The sequence below is a fragment of the Mustela putorius genome, unplaced genomic scaffold (genome assembly GCF_011764305.1).
Source record: "Mustela putorius furo isolate JIRA1106 unplaced genomic scaffold, ASM1176430v1.1 tig00003949_pilon_pilon_pilon, whole genome shotgun sequence".
Lineage (NCBI taxonomy): Eukaryota > Metazoa > Chordata > Mammalia > Carnivora > Mustelidae > Mustela > Mustela putorius.
Window position 1 is genome coordinate 6,758,870 of NW_025422093.1, and position 21,468 is coordinate 6,780,337.

Genomic DNA, 21,468 nt, shown 5'->3' on the forward strand with positions numbered 1-21,468 from the left:
TTCTTTTTATCTTTATGTGTATCTCACATACAATATATAAATTATTTGTTTTAAGTCCTTTTGTGTAGTCTCTGTATAGTTAGGCCTCTGACTGACCACACATTTATTTTTAGGAATTCCTGCATTAAAATTTAATCCAATTAATTAACTAATTAATTAATTAAAAAGATTTTATTTATTTATTTAACAGAGTGATATCACAAGTAGGCAGAGAGGCAGGCAGAGAGAGAGAAAGGGAAGCAGGCTCCCGACTAAGCAGAGAGCCCGATGGATTTGGGGCTCCATCCCAGAACCCTGAGATCATGACCTGAGCCGAAGGCAGAGGCTTAACCCACTGAGCCACCCAGACGCCCTAATTTAATTTTATAATCACACAAATTATTTATCTTCTTTCTACCCTGTCCCTTCTCTTCTCCTTTATTATTTCCTTTATTATTTATTTATTTAAAGATTTTATTTATTTATTTGGCAGAGATAGAGCACAAGCAGGGGGAGCAGCAGATAGAGGGAGAAGCAGGCTTTTCGCTGAGCAGGGAGCCAGATGCAGGACTTAATCTGGGACCCCGGGATTAGGACCTGAGCCAAAGGCAGACGTCCAACTGACTGAGCCACCCAGGTGTCCCTTTTCTCTTCCCCTTAATTAACCATTTTTAAGTTTATGGTTTAGTTTAATCTTTTCATTGTTTTTAACATTATAGACCATTTTGGTATATTATCCATTTATTAGGTAAAGGGCAGCAAACTATACATACTTCCCCCACCTCTCTTTTTTTCCTTAACAACCTTACCAAGATATCCTTGAGATTTCTTTAGAGCTGTAGGGAACTCCATGTGTGAATGTACCTTTTTATTTAGTTTCTTACTTTTTTTTTTTTTTTTTTTTTTTTTTAGATTTTATTTATTTACTCGAGAGACTCAGAGACAGAGATAGTGACAGAGAGCATGAGTGGGGAGGAGAGGGAGAAGCAAGCTCCCTGCTGGGCAGGGAGCCCAACTCAGGACTTGTTCCCAGGACCCAGAGTTCATGACCTGAGCCGAAGGCAGATGCTTAACCGACTGAGCCACCCAGACACCTTAGTTTGCATTACTTCTTAATGAAGTAGCAACTGGGATTGTTCCCAGTTTTTGATTCTTATAGTCTTCTATGAATTAGCTTGTTTTCTCATAGTATTTTGTTTTGTTTTGTTTTAACCAATATATGTCTTTTTATCTTCTTGCTAGTGTATCCTTGAAATAAATGTCTAAAAGCAAGTTAATAGGTCAAAGGGCAAGTGAATATGTAATTTTGTTGAATGTTGCCAAATTTCCTTTTGTAGAGGCTGCTGTATTTTGCATTTTCTCCAACATTTGTGAATGATATTCTCATAGCTTCATCTACAGAGTATATCATCAAACATATTTTTACCAATATAATGAGGAAAAAAAATCACATGTCTATATGGTTTAAATTTCTGTTTTCCTATGAGGAATGTTGAGCTTTTTCCCCATATGATTAAGAGCCATTTTCAGTCAGCTGTTTATTTCTGTAGTCCATTTTTCTATATCATCATTGGTCCTTTTTTTTTTTCCCCCCATTTTTAGAAATTCTTTATAGATAACTGACATTCCCGTCATTTGTGGTAAAAATTCTAAATGTTTTTGTCATTTTACTTTTGATTTTTCTTGCTATTTGGTTTTTTTTTTTTTGGTCTGTGTGTAATCAAATTTATCTCTTTGTTTCACTGCTTTTAGGGTTTGATCATAATTAGAAAAGTTTTCTCCATTGGCTATAGAGGAAGTCACTTAAATTTTCTTCTGGTGTTTACATGATTTCATATTTTTAGTTTTAAATTTCTCATCCATTTGGAATTTATCTTCATGTATGATATATGGAATGGATCTGATTTTGTATATTTTTAATCCAATTATTGAAATGCCCTCGCCCAAGTAAGAGTGTCTTTATCAAATATCATATTTGCATTTATAATTGGAAGTAATTCTGGATTTTATTTTGCCTGATTGGTCAGCCTATTCATGTGTCAATACCAACAATTCATGTTTTTTCTTTTTTTTAAATAGATTTTATTTACTTGAGAGAGAGAGCTAGCAGCCGGGAGGGACAGAGAAGGGAGGAGAGGGTCGGGAGGAGGGACACGAGGACACCGTGCTGTGCATGGAGCCAACATGGGTCTTGATCTCATAACCTAAGATTATGACCTAAGCTGAAACCAAGAGTCAGATGCTTAACCAACTGAGCCACTCAGGCACCCCCCAACAATTCATACTTTAATAGTAGCAACTTTATAATATGTTCCAGCTTACTCACCCCCAACTCCCATGTTCTTTTGCAGGATTTTTCTGGCTTTGTTGTATGTTTGCCCTTTCAGATGAACTTCAGAACTAACTTGTCTAATTCCAGGAAAAAACCAAAGTGGTATTTTTATTTAGATTGCTTTAAATTAATACATTAACTTGGAACTGAACATCTTTGTGATGCTGAATTTTCCTAATCAAGGCATGTTTTTCCATTTCCAGTGCAAGTTTGGTTTCATGACGTTCAAGTGTGTTTTGTGTTATTTTCTTATTTAAGTTTTGGGCATTTTTATTTTATTTTTTTTACAAAAGATTTATTTACCTATTTTAGAGAGAGAGAGAGAGAGAGCGCGAGCATGTGCGTGTCGGGGAGGGACAGAGGAAGAGAAGCTTCTAGCAGATTCTCTGCCCAGTGCAGAGCCCAACATGGGGCACAGTCTTGAGCTCATCACCCATGAGATCATGACTTGAGCTGAAACCAAGATTCAGCCCAACTGACTGAACCACACAGGTACCCTAAGTTTTGGACATTTTAAATTATGCAAAGACTTTTAGTCATAAGACATCTCAAAAAACTTACTATAGTAAGCAGAAAAATTGAGGATTATTGCTGTAGGGACCTGCACTTTTTCTGTATTGGAATTATTAATGCTATTGATATTATCTGCAGTAGTAGATTTTTTGTATTTGTATTTAGTTTCTTTACTTCAGGTCATTTTTAATGCACCTGTCTTTAGGAGGCAGAAAGTTGTACACCTTGGTGCAGTAAAAGAAGAACAAAAATAAAACCAAAACCAAAGGCTGACTAGGGAAGGTGATGGGTAGGGGAGGGAGAGAGCTGTCGAGACGCTTAGGCTGTGGATGGTATCTACAGTTAAGTTCAACATTTATATAAATTCCTAAGCCTGTAGTGTTCTTATCCCCTAAAAGAATTTTGAAAAACTATTTGCCTCCTCACACATTTTTTAGTTGACATCTAACATTTTTACCATAAATTTAAACTGTTGCAAATAATGTGATTTCCTGTTTGTGGTAAGTGGTGTCATTTAAAAATGATATCATTACATCATTCTTTTGAATGTAGCCAATGGAATTGGAATAACAGCATTTTTAAGACCTCTGGTCATGCATTAAAGAAATATAAACAGCATCTTTGACAGCTAAATTTGACATTATTTTTCTCTTTAAGTGTGCATTTCCTTCCCCTTCCTACATAGAATTACATTGTATTGAAATACACTTTGGTGCTGGTTTCTTGTTGACCACTGTATCATATGTCTTGGTAATAAAAATGCATATAAATTTAAAATTTTTCTGTGATCATAGGCTTTAAGTGCTAAGACATTTTCTACTGGATTGTTACTATTACAATTATGAGCAGTATAAAATTTATCCAACCAGCACAAATGTATTAAAATATTTGAGAATCATTTTTTTTTTAAAAAAGCAAAGTTTTATTGGAAATGCCATTTCTTAGATGAATAAGACTGGTTTTATTTCTTCTTGTTTGAATAATACTTCTCACCAGAATAAGTAGGGTTTAGTAATAATTCTGCTTCTATTTTTGTTTTTATAGCTGTAATCTGGAGAAACTTAGTTCACATGAGTCATAAATGGTAATAAAAAGAGGTTTTATTAGAACCAGTCATTCAGTTCTTTGACCTGCTTCCATGTCACATGCCAAAAGCACATAGCAATTTACTATCATTGCTTTTAAGGAGCTGCTGGACAACTAGATGATGTCTTTCTCTGGTTTTGTTCAAAGTAAAGAGTTGGAAATCACCTCAATTGCCAAATAATTTGTTAATCAGGCAGTAAGGTCATTTACTTTCTGGAACTGACAGCAGTAGAATTTGAACTGTGCTTATACTTGGAATCCCAGTGATCAGTGTAGCCTGACACCATGCATCCTAGAAAGATACAGAGTATGAAAATAGTTTGCCCTTTTTTTTTTTTTGGAAATTGGGAGGGGAGGGACTTTATGTGAAGGGAAGGGGAAAAGGAAGAGGCCTGGTACTCTCTCCTATTCTGCAGCAGATCAATTTTAGGTAAGAGTAAAAATGGAAATTGAGGATTTGGATATTTATGTGTGAAAATATCCCCATTCCAGTTTGTATTCTGAACCTCGTAGAGTACATAGCCCCACTTTGAAGACCCCCACTCCAGGCGGTCCACGAGAGAAGGGACAATACTTGGGGCTACGTTGGTCTAACAAAAAGAAACACAACAGCCAGAAGTCAGCAGGAGAGGTGTTGCTATGCTCAGGAGAACTTAAACATACCAGTATTGCTTACACAGGAGCACCACCTGGTGTATCCATATTGTCTTCACAAGATGTTTTATATGTGGTCAGTGAAAAACAAAACAAAACAAAATGTTTAACATGGACACTCACCAAAGAAGACACGCAGATCGCAAATAAGCATGTGAAAGATGCTCCACTTCATGTGTCAGCAGGGAAATGCAAATTGGAACAATAATGAAAAAAAAAACAATAACATGGACATACAATATATCTATTATATATATATTCTAATATATCTATTAGAATGGTCAAGATCCAGAACACTGACAACGCCAAGGGCTGACAAAGATGTGGAGCCTGGGAACGTTCATAGAGTGCCAGTGGGAATGTAGAATGGTACCGCCACTTTGAAAGACAGTTTGGTGGTTTCCAGCAAGATGAAATATACTTTAACACATAGTCCATCAGTTGTGCTCCTTGGTATTTACCTGAAGGAATTAAAGACTTGGGGTGCCTGGGTGGCTCTGTTGGTTAAGTGGCTGCCTTTGGCTCAGGTTGTGATCCCAGGGTCTTGGGATTGAGTCCCACATTGGGCTCCCTGCTCAGTGGGGGGCCTGCTTCTCCCTCTGTCTCTGCCCCTCCCCCTCATTGTGCTCTCTCTTTCTTCTCTCCCTTAAATAAATACATAAAATCATTTAAAAAAAAAAAGATGCTTGAGAGCGCACCTTGAGGTCCTTTCTTTGTTTCTTTCTTTGTTTCTTTCTTTATTAAGGAGTTAAAAGCCTACACAAAAACCTATACATAGATGTTTAGAACAATTTATTTATAATTGCCCAAACTTGGAACCAACCAAGATATTCTTCAGTAGGTGAATGGATAAGTAAATTGTGCTACATCCAGAACAAAATATTACTCAGTGTTAAGAAGAAATGAGCTTTCAAAAGGCATGGAGGAAGCTTAGACATATATGACTAAGTAAAAGAAGCCAGTGCAAAAAGGCTATATACTGCCTGTTTCCAACTATATGACATTCTGGAAGAGGATGGAGGCAATAGAAAGATTAATGGTTGCTAGGAGTTGGGGATGGGGTGGCCAACAGATGAACAGGCTGAACACAGAGGATTTTTAGGGCAGTGCAAGTACTCTGAGTGATAACATGATGGTGGATGTGTGCCATGATGCCTCTGTTCAAACCCATAGGATTTGTGAAACCAAGAGTGAACCTTAATGTAAAGTATGAACTTTGGGGGATTAGCTTGTGTCCATGCAGGTTCACCAATGATAGCAAGTGTTGGAAGAGACCACGAATGTTGGAATCTTGCCTGTGTGGGAACAGGGGGCATTGGGAAATCTCTGTACCTCCTTCTTCATTTTGCTCTGACGTTGAACTTAAAACTGCTCTAAAAATTAAAATCTTGAAACAAACAATATGTTGATTTTGAATTCTGTTGAGTAGCATCTATGTGGACCTTCAATAACTTGAATTAGCTAAGTTTGAAGAATAGAGGATTCATCGGCCTATTTTTTTAGAGCCAAGGCCATCTGTCTCGTAATGGATTGAGCCCCTTTCCTGGTGGAATGAATTTGTGGTGCAGGTCTGTGAGTGCAGGTATGTGTATGTTCTGGCAGAAGAAATTTCAGAAGCACTGCCTTAAATTATGTACTCTTCAAAGCCTCAGCTGGACTCTTGAGAGAAAGAAAATAGCAGATGAAGGCCTAGGGTTAGGGACTGAAATGCAGCATGATATTTGCTGGGTGTGAGCAAAGCCATTTGTGGGGGACATGCAAGAGGCATCATCATTGATATTATATAGTGAAAAGTCAGGGAACCAGACCTACATTTTGGCACGCAGAGTGGTCATCTCACTTCACCTTTGAGAATACCTCTCACTGCACCTCTCTGTAGGGCAAAATGTTCCTTAAGAATTTGCTTTTGACTTTCCCTCTCCCACAATACCTCGCGCTCTTCCTTTCCAACCCGGCCCGGCAGAATGGCTCCCGCGAAGAAGGGTGGCGAGAAGAAGAAGGGCCGTTGTGCCATCAGCGAGGTAGTGACCAGAGAATATACCATCAGCATTCACAAGTGCATCCATGGAGTGGGTTTCAAGAAGCGTGCCCCTCGGGCACTCAAAGAGATCCGGAAATTTGCCGTGAAGGAGATGGGAACTCCAGATGTGCACATTGACACAAGGCTCAACAAAGCTGTCTGGGCCAAAGGAATAAGGAATGTTCCGTACCGCATCCATGTGCGGTTGTCCAGAAAACATAACGAGGATGAAGATTCTCCAAACAAGCTCTACACACTGGTCACCTATGTACCTGTCACCACTTTCAAAAATCTACAGACAGTTAATGTGGATGAAAACTAATGGCTGATTGTCAAATAAAGATATAAAACTGAAAAAAAAATTTGCTTTTGATCTGCTGGTGATTTATATAAGTGAAAATTGGCGCATTTCCTCTATGTCAGGTATAATTCTCGATACATTAGTCCTTTCATTGAGTGTTTCTAACTCTGTGGAGTTCATACTAGTTCTGTTCTCTCCATGTTACAGATAAGGACACTGGGGCATGGTGTGATTAGGTAATTTGCCCACGGTCACCCTCAACCCGGGCTGTCAACTCCCGAGTCTCCTCTTAAACCTTGTATTATGTTGCTTTTGGGTATTTGAATAGAACCACATGGAGCAGGGCTTCCAGCTCTGTGTGCAGTGAGGTAGGGAACGGGGTTCAGATATACTGTTCCTCCTGGTCTCAGAGTTGTAGGTGCCCAGGCCAGTTTGCCCACCTCAGGGAAAAGCCTTTTGTTCTTACCCACAGTGCTAGTTCGAGTACTCCTCTGTATGTGTCAAGGTATGGGAACGACTGGGAGGCTCTGTCACAGAACGTAGCAGGGCCGACTTTAATCTAAAGGATCTGTGGGCAGATGCCATAAAATCACTACCTACCCACCTCAAAGAACTAAAAACACACAAAAAATGGACCCGTTGAATGAAGTTGTTAATGTAGTTAGTCTGAAGGGTGAAGCAAATCTGTGCGGATTTATTTAATCCAGAGGTTATTAAAAGACGGGCTTGTGGGCAGATTTAACCCAGGACTCTCTGTAAACAGCCTTAGGTTATTTCATTTTGATTGGAATTATTTTGAATTTATAGACCAATTTTGGGGAGCATTGATAATTCTATTAGATTTTCTCATCCATGAGAAGATTTTTACTGAGGTCATTTTTCTGGCTCTATTTATATCATAATTTTCTTTGTTCTGCATTTTACAAATTCTGTTTATGTAATACTTGTCATGTTTATGTGTTTGGAGCCGGAGTGGTTAGTTGGGTTTATGCCTTCATTCGAAGTTCTCTTCTTTCCTTACATTTTCTACTTGACAGATCTCATTAGCTGTCAGGTTCCGGCCTCTCTGTAAGTCAAACTTCAGCCTCTTCAGGGCTTCTGCAATCCTTCTCAGGTCATTGTTCTAGGCACTGATTTTCCAGACCCATTTTCAATTACAAATAACACTGTTCATTCTAAAATGTCCAATCAGTGCTTTTTAGACTGGCTAGAGTTTTGCCAGACTTCTCTTCATTAGTGTGGATCATTTTTATGTAATAAACGTGTAGTAGATGTTTAGCAAATGCTAATAACTTCAGACTTAAGTTGGTACAGTTACAAGGTCTTTTAGCAAAAGAAATGAAAGCAATTGCACATCAGCTCTTGTTGGGCCCTGCCTTTTAACCGGCTTTAGAAAGGGTGTTTGGCCCTTATGTATCCTAAACAGATTAGACTTTCAGACCCATCTCCAAATTTCTGCACTAAGAAAGAACACAAACAGTATCCTTAAGGCCATGATTTGTGTGTCCACTCCTGAAGACAATAGAACATTTTCTGTGCTATTTTTAAGGCAGCTGTGGCTTATCTAAGTGGACGGAGCAGCTGCATTTCTCTGTAAGGGCTTTGAGCAATCTCGACAAGGAAAGTCTAAATGATTTAAAACATCCTCTCAGTCTGGACCATTAATAAGCATTTTCTAATTACTGAAGGAAGGGCATTATGAGCCATGCTGTATCTTTGAACATCTTGAGCTTTTTGTTCTGCAAGACTCGGTCCAAGGGACTGAGTACAGTAACGAGGACGAGTATCAGCCAGCATTAAGGGTTTTCATATTTGTCAGACTGCTTCCTCCACCCTTCCAAGAGAGCGATCGTTAGTTCCCTCTGTATTTAATGTGTTAATACTTTCCTTGCTACATCCATGACTGCACCTTTATTTTAACCCCACGTAATGAATTGGTAGATAGTTCTGGTTAGCATTGACCAAGCATACAAACAAAAGTAATCGATGACACATAACTTAAAAATATCTTTAGAGAATTAGAGTATTTCCATGAATTTTAAAGAGTAAGTTTATCTGAAGTAAGCATATTCTTTCTTTCTTTATTATTTATTATTTTTAAAAAGATTTTATTTATTATGGGACAGAGACAGCAAGAGAGGGAGCACAAGCAGGGGGAATGGGAGAGGGAGAAGCAGGCTTCCTGCTGAGCCGGGAGCCTGATGCGGAGCTGGATCCCAGGACCCTAGGATCGTGACCCCAGCCAAAGGCAGAGGCTTTAACCCACTGAGCCACCCAGGCTCCCCCATTTTTTTTAAATTAAGAATTCCACAGTGTGATTGTGCAGGAAGGCGTGCTGATGTGCGAACTGACGTCTGTGTGTAGTCCTGTCTTAGCCAGTTTTATTATCTGAGCTGCAGTCTGTTAATTTGGAAAATGAGATTGATGCTTATGGGAACTAAATGAAGAAATGAGTGTAAAGGAATTTAGAAAAGTATAAAAGGGAAGAGCATTCTGGGTTTTGCCCTTTATAAATTCAAAACATACTTTTCATGGCTTTCTGGATTTTAAGGTGAAATTGGGAAAAGGCAAACTTTATGTTTCTAAAAGGAAACCCCACTTGTGAAATATCTTCAGAGTGAAGTTCAGGAACATGTTTTAAGTTCATCTTCCCTTTTGGAGATAAGGCTAGGGCACTATATACTACGTCAGACAGGGAGGGTGCTAGGCTGTGGTTCGCCCCCCACTGATTAGCAAGTTTGATACTGTTGGCTCGGCTTCTCTTACTGTAACCCTGCCAAAAAGGGCTGTGCTTGGCCAAAGTTGAGAACTGTCCCAGATATTGTTGGATAGTTTCAGCAGTTATGTGCACTTTATGAAGCCCAGAAATTCTCATTTGTCACTTTTTCAATGTTCACAATGACCTTCCTAAGTAGAAATTATGGTCACCATTTAACCAGTGTAAAGGAAAACAAAAGAGAGGCCAACAGAGGTGCTGGTATTTAAAACCAACATGTATTAAGTGGTAGAATCAGAGATATCAGGATATCTGCTGTAGAGTTGCATGGACTTCCCACTGAAAGACATTGACCCTAATAATATGATTTTTTGATTCTGCCTCCATGACCTTGACCTTGGACAAGTTATTTAAGCATTCTAAGTCTCTCTTTTCTCATCAAGAACATGGAGATGATAATCCTTTTTTTTTTTTTTTTTTTTTTAAGGCAGTTTCTGGATTCCTCTCCTCTTTCCTCCTTTCCTTCCATCTGCCATCATCATTACTGATGTCTTAATATGTGCAGCCCATCTGCTCTGCACTGGGGACACTCTGCTGAACAAGACAGCCTTTCTTCCTGCCTTCATGGAATTTCCAGTTTACTGGGGATGCTTCTAATATGGTGGTGTGAACAATGAGGGTAAACACAGAGGGCATTACTGGAAGGCATAGAACAGCACCTGAGACTGCTTCGGCTGGGTAGGTGGGGGAGGCTTCCTGGACTGTGGAAGGATTGAAGGATGCTTAGCATGTAGCCAAAGGAAGAGGAGGGGGAAGAATGCTTTAGCGAGAGAAAACAATTATTTGCTAACAGCAGGAAGTATGAGAGATCATGGTGTTTTTGAGGAACCGGAAGACCTTCATCCTGTACTTATAGGAGGTGGTAAGAACCGAGGCGGGAATGGTGTCAGAGGCACCTCCTGAAAGGCCTTGCCAATTATGGAAAGGGTTTTGGACCTGGTTCTAAGGGCGGTGGGAAATCACTGAAGGAATTTAAGGACACTGTCAAGTGATGAGGTTTGTACTCTTCCGTATTGTCTGAAAACCAGGTATCAGGAGGATAAGAATGGAGGCCAATTTGGTGACAAGAGATGATGGAGGGCCCAAACGAGAGTAGAGGTCGTAGAAAGAAGAAGAAGTAAATATCATCAGCAAGTGTTTAAATTGTAGAATGGCAGCTCGGACATGGAAGCTGGAGGAGAGAGAGAATGTTGTTCAGATTTGGGGCTTGGTCACCTGCAGAGTACGTGGTAACTTCCCTTGAGACAGAGAATGTCAAGAGGGGAAGAACAGTATTACTGCTTACTCCCCACGTAAGAAGTGCCCTGTGTGCACTGGACATGCACAATCCTGTCAGATTCTCACATGGCTCTATGAGGTAGGGACTAGAATTGATTCCCTTTTTATTTTTTTATTATTAAAAGATTTTATTTATTTATTTGACAGAGAGAGAAAGCGCACACAGACAGGGGAAAGGGAGAAGACTCCACCGAGTAGGGAGCCCAATGCAGGGCTTGATCCTGAGCTGAAGGCAGATGCTTAACCAATTGAGCCACCCAGGTGCCTCTCAATATCCATTTTATAAATGAGGAAACAGGCAAAGGTGTGGAGAGACTAATAATCTGCCCCAGAACAAGCACATGGCCAGAAAATGGGGGAGCCAGAATTTAAACCAGGCAGTCTGGACCCAGGATCCATGAGGAGGAGGAGTTCAGTTTGGTTATGCTGAGTGTGAGGCACCATCAAGACATCTAAATGGTTTGGAGTTCAGAACAAATTAAGGTTGCGCATGTAGACTTGGGAAGTATATCCTGGTACACGATAATTGAACAGTGAAAGGAAGAAAAGGAAGAGTGAAAGGAGAGGAGAACATTCCTTGGAAACACCGGTGTTATAGTCATTCCTAGAAGACTGACATTAGGCAAGACTGCAGAGTTGGGAAGAAAACCAGGAGACTGTTACGGGGTGGTTACTCAATGACCTCTTCATGGAAAAACTGGCTTTAAAAGACTCTGGTCCTATCTCCTCTCAATAACTCGGAGTCACTGGACCAGCCTAGTACTTACTACCTTCTTTCTGGCCCTCAGGGCACCCCCATCATCTGTGGTGGTATATTTCTTCTACACATCACTGGATTATTCCATCTCTTAAGCCAAGTTCTTTGCTCTGTCTCACACATCATTCTGGTTATTTTAGCATACATGCAGTCCATGGCTCTTACTCTGTTAATTGCTCTTCTAAACCAAAGACCTGGGTTTTAAGTGTATCAGGCTGGGAAACCTCCAGTTCCCTACCCTCAACAGTCTCCTTACTCGCCATCTCTCCTTTCCCCTAAACCCTTTGTTCTGTGATCTCTGTTCTTGCTTTTCAGTTCAGCCCGTTTTCTGTGATGAGCCACCTTTACAACCATTAATCCACTTCCATGGCCATGTCCCATATTGTTGGGATTAGATCTATGGCTGGATTGTTCCTTTATTTTCTTCTTCTAGACCTCATAATGATACACGAAGAAAAAAAAATCATGAAACTTCACTGACTCAACTTCCAAAAAACTGTTTTGTATTTTTGAAACGTTGAAGTCCTAATCATGTCTTTAATTTGTCTTAATAGTCAATAATCCATAACTGAATAATTTTTATAAGTATTGAATGAAACATAAAGTAATAATGGTTTGCAAGTGGCCTGATAACATTATCCATCATAGCTTTTGAAGATTTTATTTATTTATTTATTTATTTTAAAGCATTTTTTAAATAAAGATTTTATTTAATTTGTCAGAGAGAAAGGCAGAGGGAGACGCAGGCTCTCTCTGAGCTAGGAGCCTGATGTGGGACTTAATCCCAGGACCCTGGGATTGTGACCTGAGCCAAAGGCAGATAGTTAACCGAATGAGCTACCCAGGAGTCCCATAGATTTTATTTAGAGATGATATTGGATATATAGTCTAGTAAATAGGCATTTTATAAATTAAATGTTTAAAAAATAGGTATTTTTGAGCCAAGGAGAAGAAATTCATATTTAGTATTTAAGCTAGATAATAGGATAAGTCTTGTGCTTTGCTTAGATATATACTCTCATGCATTGAGGTGTTAAGGCTAGTCCTTATTTTCTTTTTACATCTTCTGACCCAGTGTTTTGAAATTTTGCCCATTAAATTGTTTCTTAAGTAGGCCTTTGTTTTCCCATTCCCCCCTATGTTAAAGCCGCTGTAACTATCAGCATGAGCTTTTTTTTAAAGCCAACAATGTAATTTTCACAAAAGCCTTAGCAATTTATTTTCTTGTTGGATTCTGCAACTTTTATAGACTTCACAGTACAATTTCTATAGGGTTTTTGAAATATTAAAATCTAACTCTTAGAGCTCTTTTTGTTGCCTTTGTGTTTGTGGAGAGTAAGAAAATTATTCTAAAGTTACATTGCTTTTTTCCTCAGCCTGTGTTTTACATGATTCAGTCTCCATTAATGAGGACAAAACCACCCGCTTACAGATAGCTGATTCATTGCCAGTTCTTCCCTAACTTCGTGTGGCAGTTGCTGTCTGTCAGTAGGGAAGTCTGAGTGGATTTGGGTGGCTGGGATGGCATTTAGCTCCTGTGACAATGGACCAGGGAAAGTGTAGCAGAGTCTGGCTTTTGGAAGGAGTATTGTACTTGATTATGTAAGGAAAAGCTAGTAGTGTTTGATGTGTTCCCCCCCCCCGCCCCCCTGCCCCATTACCCCCCCCAACCCCGACTTTTTTTTTTTTTTTTGTAGCTGGGAATGGATTAGTTTGGGATTCAGTTTCTAGGTGAGGTTGTGAGAAACAGTTTGGAATTGAAGAGTCTCTGGAGACCAAACTTAATGCTTGGTTGCAAAGGCTGGTGCTTTTATCCTTTATAAATAATTTTAAATCCTCCATAACCATTTCCAAATCTAAGGCATTGAGATACTCCAAATACACTTCTTTGAAAGCTAGAGTGGCAAGGCTGCAACTTTGTAAGCTGCTTATTTGAGTTGCGAAACCACGTGAAATATTTAAAATTGGTTTTAAGAAGTTATATCACAGCCTCCAACCTAAGATTTTCTTTCTTTGGTAGATCTTATACATTTAAATGATACAATGTATACTAATATCTTTCAACGGTCATGGGTGCTGACTTAAAACCAGAAAAAAAAGTGATACGTTTTTACTGCCATATAACTACAAATACATACAGACCCTCTTGTTTTCTCCTTTTACTTCCTTTTCCACTTGAATGCCTCCTTGCTGGTGTGTCTCATTGTATTGCATCAGTTCTTTGAAAAAACAAAATGAAGTGTTGCTGCTTTTTCTACCTGATTGGTTGAGGAGCATTGCTGATCCCTTTTCTCTGGACCATAACTTTACCATTGCACTCTCATGGCTGCGCTGGGGATCTGTTGCAGCCTTGGGCAAGTGTTACAATTATACCACTTAGCCTTCTGATACTTTTGAACAAAGAAGGGATCACTATGCTTATGTTTTCTCTTAGTCTTTTTTTTTAAAATTTTTTTAAAAAGATTTTTTATTTATTTATTTGACAGAGATCACAAGTAGGCAGAGAGGCAGGCAGAGAGAGAGAGAGAGAGAGAGAGGAGGAAGCAGGCTCCCTGCTGAGCAGAGAGCCCGATGTGGGACTTGATCCCAGGACCCTGAGATCATGACCTGAGCCGAAGGCAGCAGCTTAACCCACTGAGCCACCCAGGCGCCCTCTTAGTCTTTTTTTTTTTTTTTTAAAGATTTTATTTGTTTATTTGACAGAGAGAGACACAGTGAGAGAGGGAACACATGCAGGGGGAATGGGAGAGGGGGAAGCAGGCTTCCCACCCAGCTGGGAGTCTGATGCGGGGCTTGATTCCAGGACCCCGGGACCATGACCCGAGCAGAAGGCTTATGCTTAAAAACTGAGCCACCCAGGAGACCTGACTTTAGTTCTTTAAAAATTAAAAAAAAAAAAAAATTGAGTCTACTTTATATACCATGTTACATTAGTTTCAAGTGTACAACATGGTGATTCAGCATCTCTATACATTATGCTCTGCTCTCTACCGGTATAGCTACCATCTGTCCTCATACATTGCTATTAGAATATCACTGACTATATTCTCTATGTCGTGCCTTTTATTCCCAGGACTTATTCATTCTGTAACTGGAAGGCTGTATCTCCCACTCCCCTTAATGCATTTTGCTCATCCCTCTATCTCCCTTCTGGCAGTGTTCTCTATATTTATCATTGTCATTCTGCTTTTTGTTTGTTTCTCCTTTTTTTTAAAAAAAAAGATTTTATTTATTTATTTATTTGACACAGAGAGAGAGCACAAGCAGGGGGAGCGGCAGGCAGATGGAGAGGGAGAAGCAGGCTCCCTGCTGGGCAGGGAGCCCAATGTGGGGCTCTATCCCAGGACCTGGGGATCATGGCCTGAACTAAAGGCAGATGCTTAACTGACTGAGCCACCTAGGCACCCTGTTTATTTATTTATTTTTAAAGACCCCACATATGATGACATTTATCTTTCTCAGTCTGACTTATTTCACTTACAATAATACTCTCAAGTCCATCCGTGTTGTTGTAAATTGCAAGGGCTCATTCTCTTTTATGGCTGTGTCATATTCTATTATAGATACATTACCATATCTTTACCCCTTCATCTATTGATGGACACATAGACCACATTCATATTGTGGTTTTTAAAGTTCTTAACGTTTTGTACCCTTTCTGGTTTCCTATTTCATGATGACACTGAAGGATTTATGGTCATTAGTTACCCTTAATGATCCTGTATGTGTATTATAACCTGAGATTTGAAACTTATTTAAGCTGGTGTTTCATAATTAGTGAATATTATTTTCATTACAGAAATGCAGAGATGGATTCTTTAATAACTGTAATGACTTACTGCTATGTATCATGAAAATAGGCTACTGAAAATATGTATAATATAAATTAATTTATGATTCTATTAGCATATACTATATGCAGTGCTGTTAGCAGTGACTTTAAAAAAGTAGAGTAAGAAGCTTATGTCAAAGTGATGGTCTTGGTATGCCAACGAACACACAGACACTTTTAAGCTCTTTCTATTTGGTCTTTCTGTTTTATTGATTGAAAGTAAAATATTTTCAAATTTCAAGAAATATTGTTAGTGGACAAGTAATTTAAATTTTTTTCATTTTAAAATTGCAACTTGAAGTATTTTGCTTCGTTTTAGCATTTTCATTGATTTTATTGACTATTCTTGTTTTTTTTTTTTTTTTTTTTTTAACAAGATGTTTTTTTTTTTTTCTTAAGATTTTATTTATTTATCAGAGGGAGAGAGGGGGAGAGAGCAAGCACAGGCAGACAGAGGCAGAGGGAGGAGCAGGCTCCCCGCCAAGCAAGGAGCCAGATGCGGGACTCGATCCCAGGACGCCGGGATCATGACCTGAGCCGAAGGCAGCTGCTTAACCAACTGAGCCACCCAGGCGCCCCTCTTGTTTTTTTTTTTAAGATTATTTATTTTAAGGGGAGAGAGCATGAACAGGAGGTACAAAGGAAGAGGGAGAGAATCCCAGGCAGACTCTGTGCTGAGCAGGGAGCCTGATGCAGGGCTCCATCCCCAGACCCTGAGATCATGACCTGAGCTGAAACCAAGAACCAGACGCTTAACCAACTGAGTGGCCCAGGCATGTGGGTTCTATGTCAAAATTAAATAAGCCTTACCTTTTGAGGTAGTGATATTTTTATCATTTCTAGTGTACAGATGAGATAGAAAAAAGTGGAATATTCTTGTTTTTGAGTTGAACATGTTTAGATATAAATAAATGGTGCAATTTAACTTTTTAGTTTAACAACTCTTTCCTGTTGTTAAACTAAAAAGTTAAATTGCACCATTTGCACCATTTTCATTTTAAATTGCACCACTATTCCTGAACTATTTCCTGTTGTTACTATTCTTTCCAGTTATCTCAATATTTCGATCTCCTTGTTGGCCATGTTCATGAGAGGTGATGGCTGTAATGTGTGGAGAAATGTGACAGCTAATTGACCTTTGCCTAACCTTATAATTTCTTACTGTCTTTTAAGACTGAAGTTCCATTTGAAATCAGAAGAAAGAAAGTCATGGATCCTCTCTTGAGAAAAAAACACAAAACATAGGACTTATTATAACACAATATACATTATAACAGTTTATAAACACAAAGTTTGTTATACATTTCTAGACATTTTATAAACTCCTGTTTAAGAAACCCTGTCCTGGGGGCGCCTGGGTGGCTCAGTGGGTTAAAGCCTCTGCCTTTGGTTTGGGTCCTGATCTCAGGGTCCTAGGATCCAGCCCCACATCGGGCTTTCTGCTCAGCAGGGAGCCTGCTTCCTCCTCTCTCTCTGCCTGCCTCTCTGTCTACCTGTGATCTCTGTCTGTCAAATAAATAAATACAATCTTTAAAAAAAAAGAAAAAGAAAAAAGAAACCCTGTCTTGTACCTAGATACTATTTCTATTTAATTTCAGATATTGAGTACCCAAATTTAGTGTGTTATTTTCCCATTTCTACAGAACTATTCTGCATTCACTCAAAGAGTATTTATTATCAGTTTTGTACTTGTTATAGAATTTAGGTGTTGTGAAGAAGCCAGGAATAATTCTCAGTGAGACGCAAATTTATACTGTCTGCTGCACACCGTGAAAGAAGAACAAATTGTGTGGGCCGGAATGTTCTTGGGTACATTGGGTTGAATTAGGCTTGAGAAGATTGGGAAGATAGCCGAAAGAAATGAGTCTTCTTATCCAGACTGCAAAGATTTAGTGATGACCTCAGATCCTTCATAACTAGATTCCATCAGGATGCACATGTAGACTAAAACAATGTTTTTCAAAGTTGAGTTAGGTAATGATGGTTTTTAAGAGAAAAAAATAATTATTGTGGGCTTAATTTTTATTTAACATTACATAAATATGTGAAGACACAAAACTTGGCCTGACCACTTTATGACTCTTGTCAAGTGTAAATCTCAAAACTGGTTACACATGTCATACAAACAAAACAACACCAACAACAATAATGATATGTTGGTGCAAATAAATTGCCACTTCTAATACAAATATGGTACTGGCCATTATGTCATAAGTTCTCTTGATTTCAACATGCCTATGCTACCGGAGATCAAATGTATTGTTCATGCTTTTGTTCTTTTTTCTTTTATCAGCTCACAATTTAGTATTACCTAATATTGTGAACATAAATTGTGAAAATAATTGTGACATAAATTGGCATAGTATTTAGTTATGAGACATTTATCAAGATGATTCAGAAGATATTTGTATTAATTTTTAAAAGATTATAATTGGTATGGTGATATAAATCAAAATAGTAGCTGCCTCTAAGGAGGAGATTATTTGGAAAAGGCCATAAGAGAAATTCCTAGGGTGATAGAAACTTTTTATGCCCCGATTTAGGTATTTTTATGGGTGCATGCATTTATTAGAACTCATCAAATGATATACTTGAATTCATTATATGTAATTTTATCTTAATAAAGAAAACATTTAATAGTAATGAAGACACAATAGTTAAAAGCTTGTGGGTTTTTTTTTTTTTTACTATTTTTTAAAATTTAAATTCAATTAATTAACATATAATGTATTGTTAGTTTCAGAGGTAGAGTTGTTAGGAGATTCTTTTTTTTTATTTATTTTTTAAAGATTTTATTTATTTATTTGACAGAGATCACAAGTAGGCAGAGAGGCAGGCAGAGAGAGAGAGAGAGGAGGAAGCAGGCTCCCTGCGGAGCAGAGAGCCCGATGAGGGACTCGATCCCAGAACCCTGAGATCATGACCTGAGCCGAAGGCAGCGGCTTAACCCACTGAGCCACCCAGGCGCCCCTGTTAGGAGATTCTTGATTACTGCTTCAATTTCCTTGATGGTTATGGGTTTGTTCAGGTTTTCTATCTTCCGGTTTCAGTTTTGGTAGTTGATAAATTTCTAGGAATGCATCCATTTCTTCGAGATGGCCTAATTTGTTGGTTGCTCATAATATGTTCTTATAATTGTTTGTATTTCTTCAGTGTTGGTTGTGTTCTCTCCTCTTTCATTCACAATTTTATTTATTTGGATCTTCTCTCTCTCTTTTTAATAGATTTTATTTATTTGACAAAGAGAGAGTGAGAGAGGGAGAGCATAAGAGGGGGGATGGTTAGAGGAAGAAGCACACTCCCCACTGAGCAGGGAACCTGATGCAATGTGGGGCTCCATCCTAGGACTCTGAGATTATGACCTGAGCCAAAGGCAACCACTTAACTGACTGAGCCACCCAAGTGCTCCTCTCTTTTCTTTTCTTTCTTTCTTTTTTTTTTTTTTTAATATTTTATTTTATTTATTTGACAGAGATCACAAGCAGGCAGAGAGGCAGTCAGAGAGAAAGGTGGAGGGAAGCAGGCTCCCCACTGAGCAGAGAGCCCAATGCGGGGCTCGATCCCAGAACCCTGGAATCATGACCTGAGATGAAGGCAGAGGTTTAAACTGAGCCACCCAGGTGCCCCCTCTCTTTTCTTTTTGATAAGTCTGGCCAGGGATTTATCAATCTTAATATCTTTCAGAGAATAAACTCCTAGGTTTGTTGATCTGTTCTATTGTTCTTTTGGTTTCTATTTCATTGGTTTCTGCTCTCATCTTTATTAATTCTCCTCTCCTGCTGGGTTAGTTGAAATTTTTTACAAGAATTTTCATATTCTCAGAATAGGTCCATTTACTGTAGTTTGGGACCCACAATCAAAGAAGATACTCCAGTCACTGAACAGTATTTGTGACTACATAGGGCTTTGGCCCAAACATATGTGCTCTTTTCTACCCAGGTGAACTGAACTTGCCTCTGTGCCAAGGTCAGAGGCAGTGTAAGCAGTATGACTGATGCCACCAAGTCCCTTATGCCATCTTGATTCCAACTCAGGCATTTCGTTAATACCCCTCTGCGTATTCCTCCTTCCCCCTGTATAGCCACATGGGAGAAGGAAAGAGTCACAGTAGCTACATGGGAGATAGAGAGGAAGATAACCTAGACAGTGTACAGAAAATGGGATTCAAGAGAGCAGCACTCCAAAGAAGATTAGAGTTTCTTAGTTGCTTTTGTCCTCAAAATTCTGTATTTTTATAGTTAACAGCGGGTAATATTGAAGACATTTTCTGAGGAGAGGTCAAAATTAAAGTTAGGTCCCTATTCTATGAGTGATTTCCTGTTCTTGTAGTTTTTCAGCTTGTTGAGGATAAATGATGAAACTGTAGTCTTTTCTGAGTGCCCATTCTCTTCCATGCCGATTAAAGACATTTTTTATGCAAAATATGCTTACAGCATATGTTTTAAAAATATTCAACAATTATTTTATCATCCTACCACATGAACTCTTAAAAGTGTTCCACATTTTAGATAGGTGGTCATTACGGGCAAAATGATTATTACCAAATTTAAATGATAGAAATGGATATTAGTTGTTATTGTTGAGTAACATCACACCAGAATTTAGCCGCTTAAAACACTAAGTATTTTATTATCTCACATTAAGTTCTTGGGGCTAGGAATCTGGGACGGCGGCTTGTCTGAAGACTTGACTCACTCCTATTTCTGGCAGCTTGGTTCTGGTTGTTGGCAGGTGACTGCAGTTTCTCATCATGTAGGCTTCTTTTGGGGTGCCTGCATGTCCTCATCCCATGCAGCCGACTCCCCCATTGTGAGTGATCCAAGACAGGATAAGGTGGAGATTGCAGTGTCTTCTGACTTAGCTTCCTAAAGCACATTCTCTCATTTTCACTGTCTTCTGGGCTGGACTCCATGTTGGCATATAATAGTGAGCAAGAGGCACACAGACACACTTTCCTGTTCTTGCAGCTTATGGCCCAGACTGGGGAACACACACACACACACACACACACACACACACACACACATGCATATATAGACAAACACATGTTTATAAGATCAGTGACAGATAAGAATATTTACCAAGGCAGAAAGTGCTGCTACAAAGACAAACAGGATACTGAGTTAGCTGGGAGGACCCACTTGCCAGAGAAAACCTCTGAGAGGAAGTGACCTTTAAGCCAAGACCAGATGGTTGAGTAAGAGCCTGTCATGGGAAGGGCTGGGAGGGGAAAGAGAAGAGCCTGTGTAAGGTCCCAAAGAAGAAGAGCATTTGGCCTGTAGCATGAATGGTGAGACACAATTGAAGAGGTAGGCTGGTGCTGAATCATGCAGGTGGATCTTAAGAAATTGGATTATAATATCAGTGTCATGGTATATTTGCATTTAGGTTCATTTGCGTATAACTGACCCCTCAACCACCCCACACAAAAAAGACTGGTTTATAACCAGATAAGTCTATCTTTTTTATCTCCTTTATATTATATATATACACATATATAATAAATATGTTTATATAATACATAATATAAATATGTATTTATATAATAAATAAAAATAAATAAAATAAAAAGTATTTTTATCTCCTTCTCCTATAAGACTCCCAGAAAGGAGTCTTATTGTAGAAAATCCATGGGCCTGGGCTCTTATTGATTCATTTATTCATTCAGCTATTTTTGGCTCCACTGTCCTGTTGTGTGGCTTCCATCCCAAAGGTGATGGCCTAATATGGCAGCTATGGTTTAGTCATTACATCCTTGCTGTAGCCCAGAAGAGGGAAAGTCAAAGAGGCAAAATGAGGGCCTCCTCCCAGCTGCTCAGTTCCTTTGTGTGGCCTTCCTAGAAGTCCCGTACGACACTCCCATGTAGAATCCGTTGGCCAAACGCATTCACATGGCCTTCTTAAGCGGGAAGGGAGAAGGTAAACTTTTGTTTTGGGTCC

General features: G+C 39.0%; 2 protein-coding genes across 2 annotated transcripts in view; both read left to right on the forward strand.

Moving 5' to 3' along the window:
- Window positions 1-21,468, forward strand: part of ANK3 (ankyrin 3) — a 671,415-nt gene that overhangs the window by 36,096 nt on the left and 613,851 nt on the right. The window lies entirely within an intron of this gene.
- Window positions 5,371-6,946, forward strand: LOC101672659 (60S ribosomal protein L31-like). Its single transcript, XM_045069907.1, has one exon. The coding sequence runs from the start codon at window positions 6,529-6,531 to the stop codon at window positions 6,904-6,906; it is 378 nt and encodes a 125-aa protein (XP_044925842.1). The 5' UTR covers window positions 5,371-6,528; the 3' UTR covers window positions 6,907-6,946.

Coding starts and splice junctions, on each gene's coding strand:
- LOC101672659 (XM_045069907.1), top strand. CDS start 6,529: ATGGCTCCCGCGAAGAAGGGTGGCGAGAAGAAGAAGGGCCGTTGTGCC.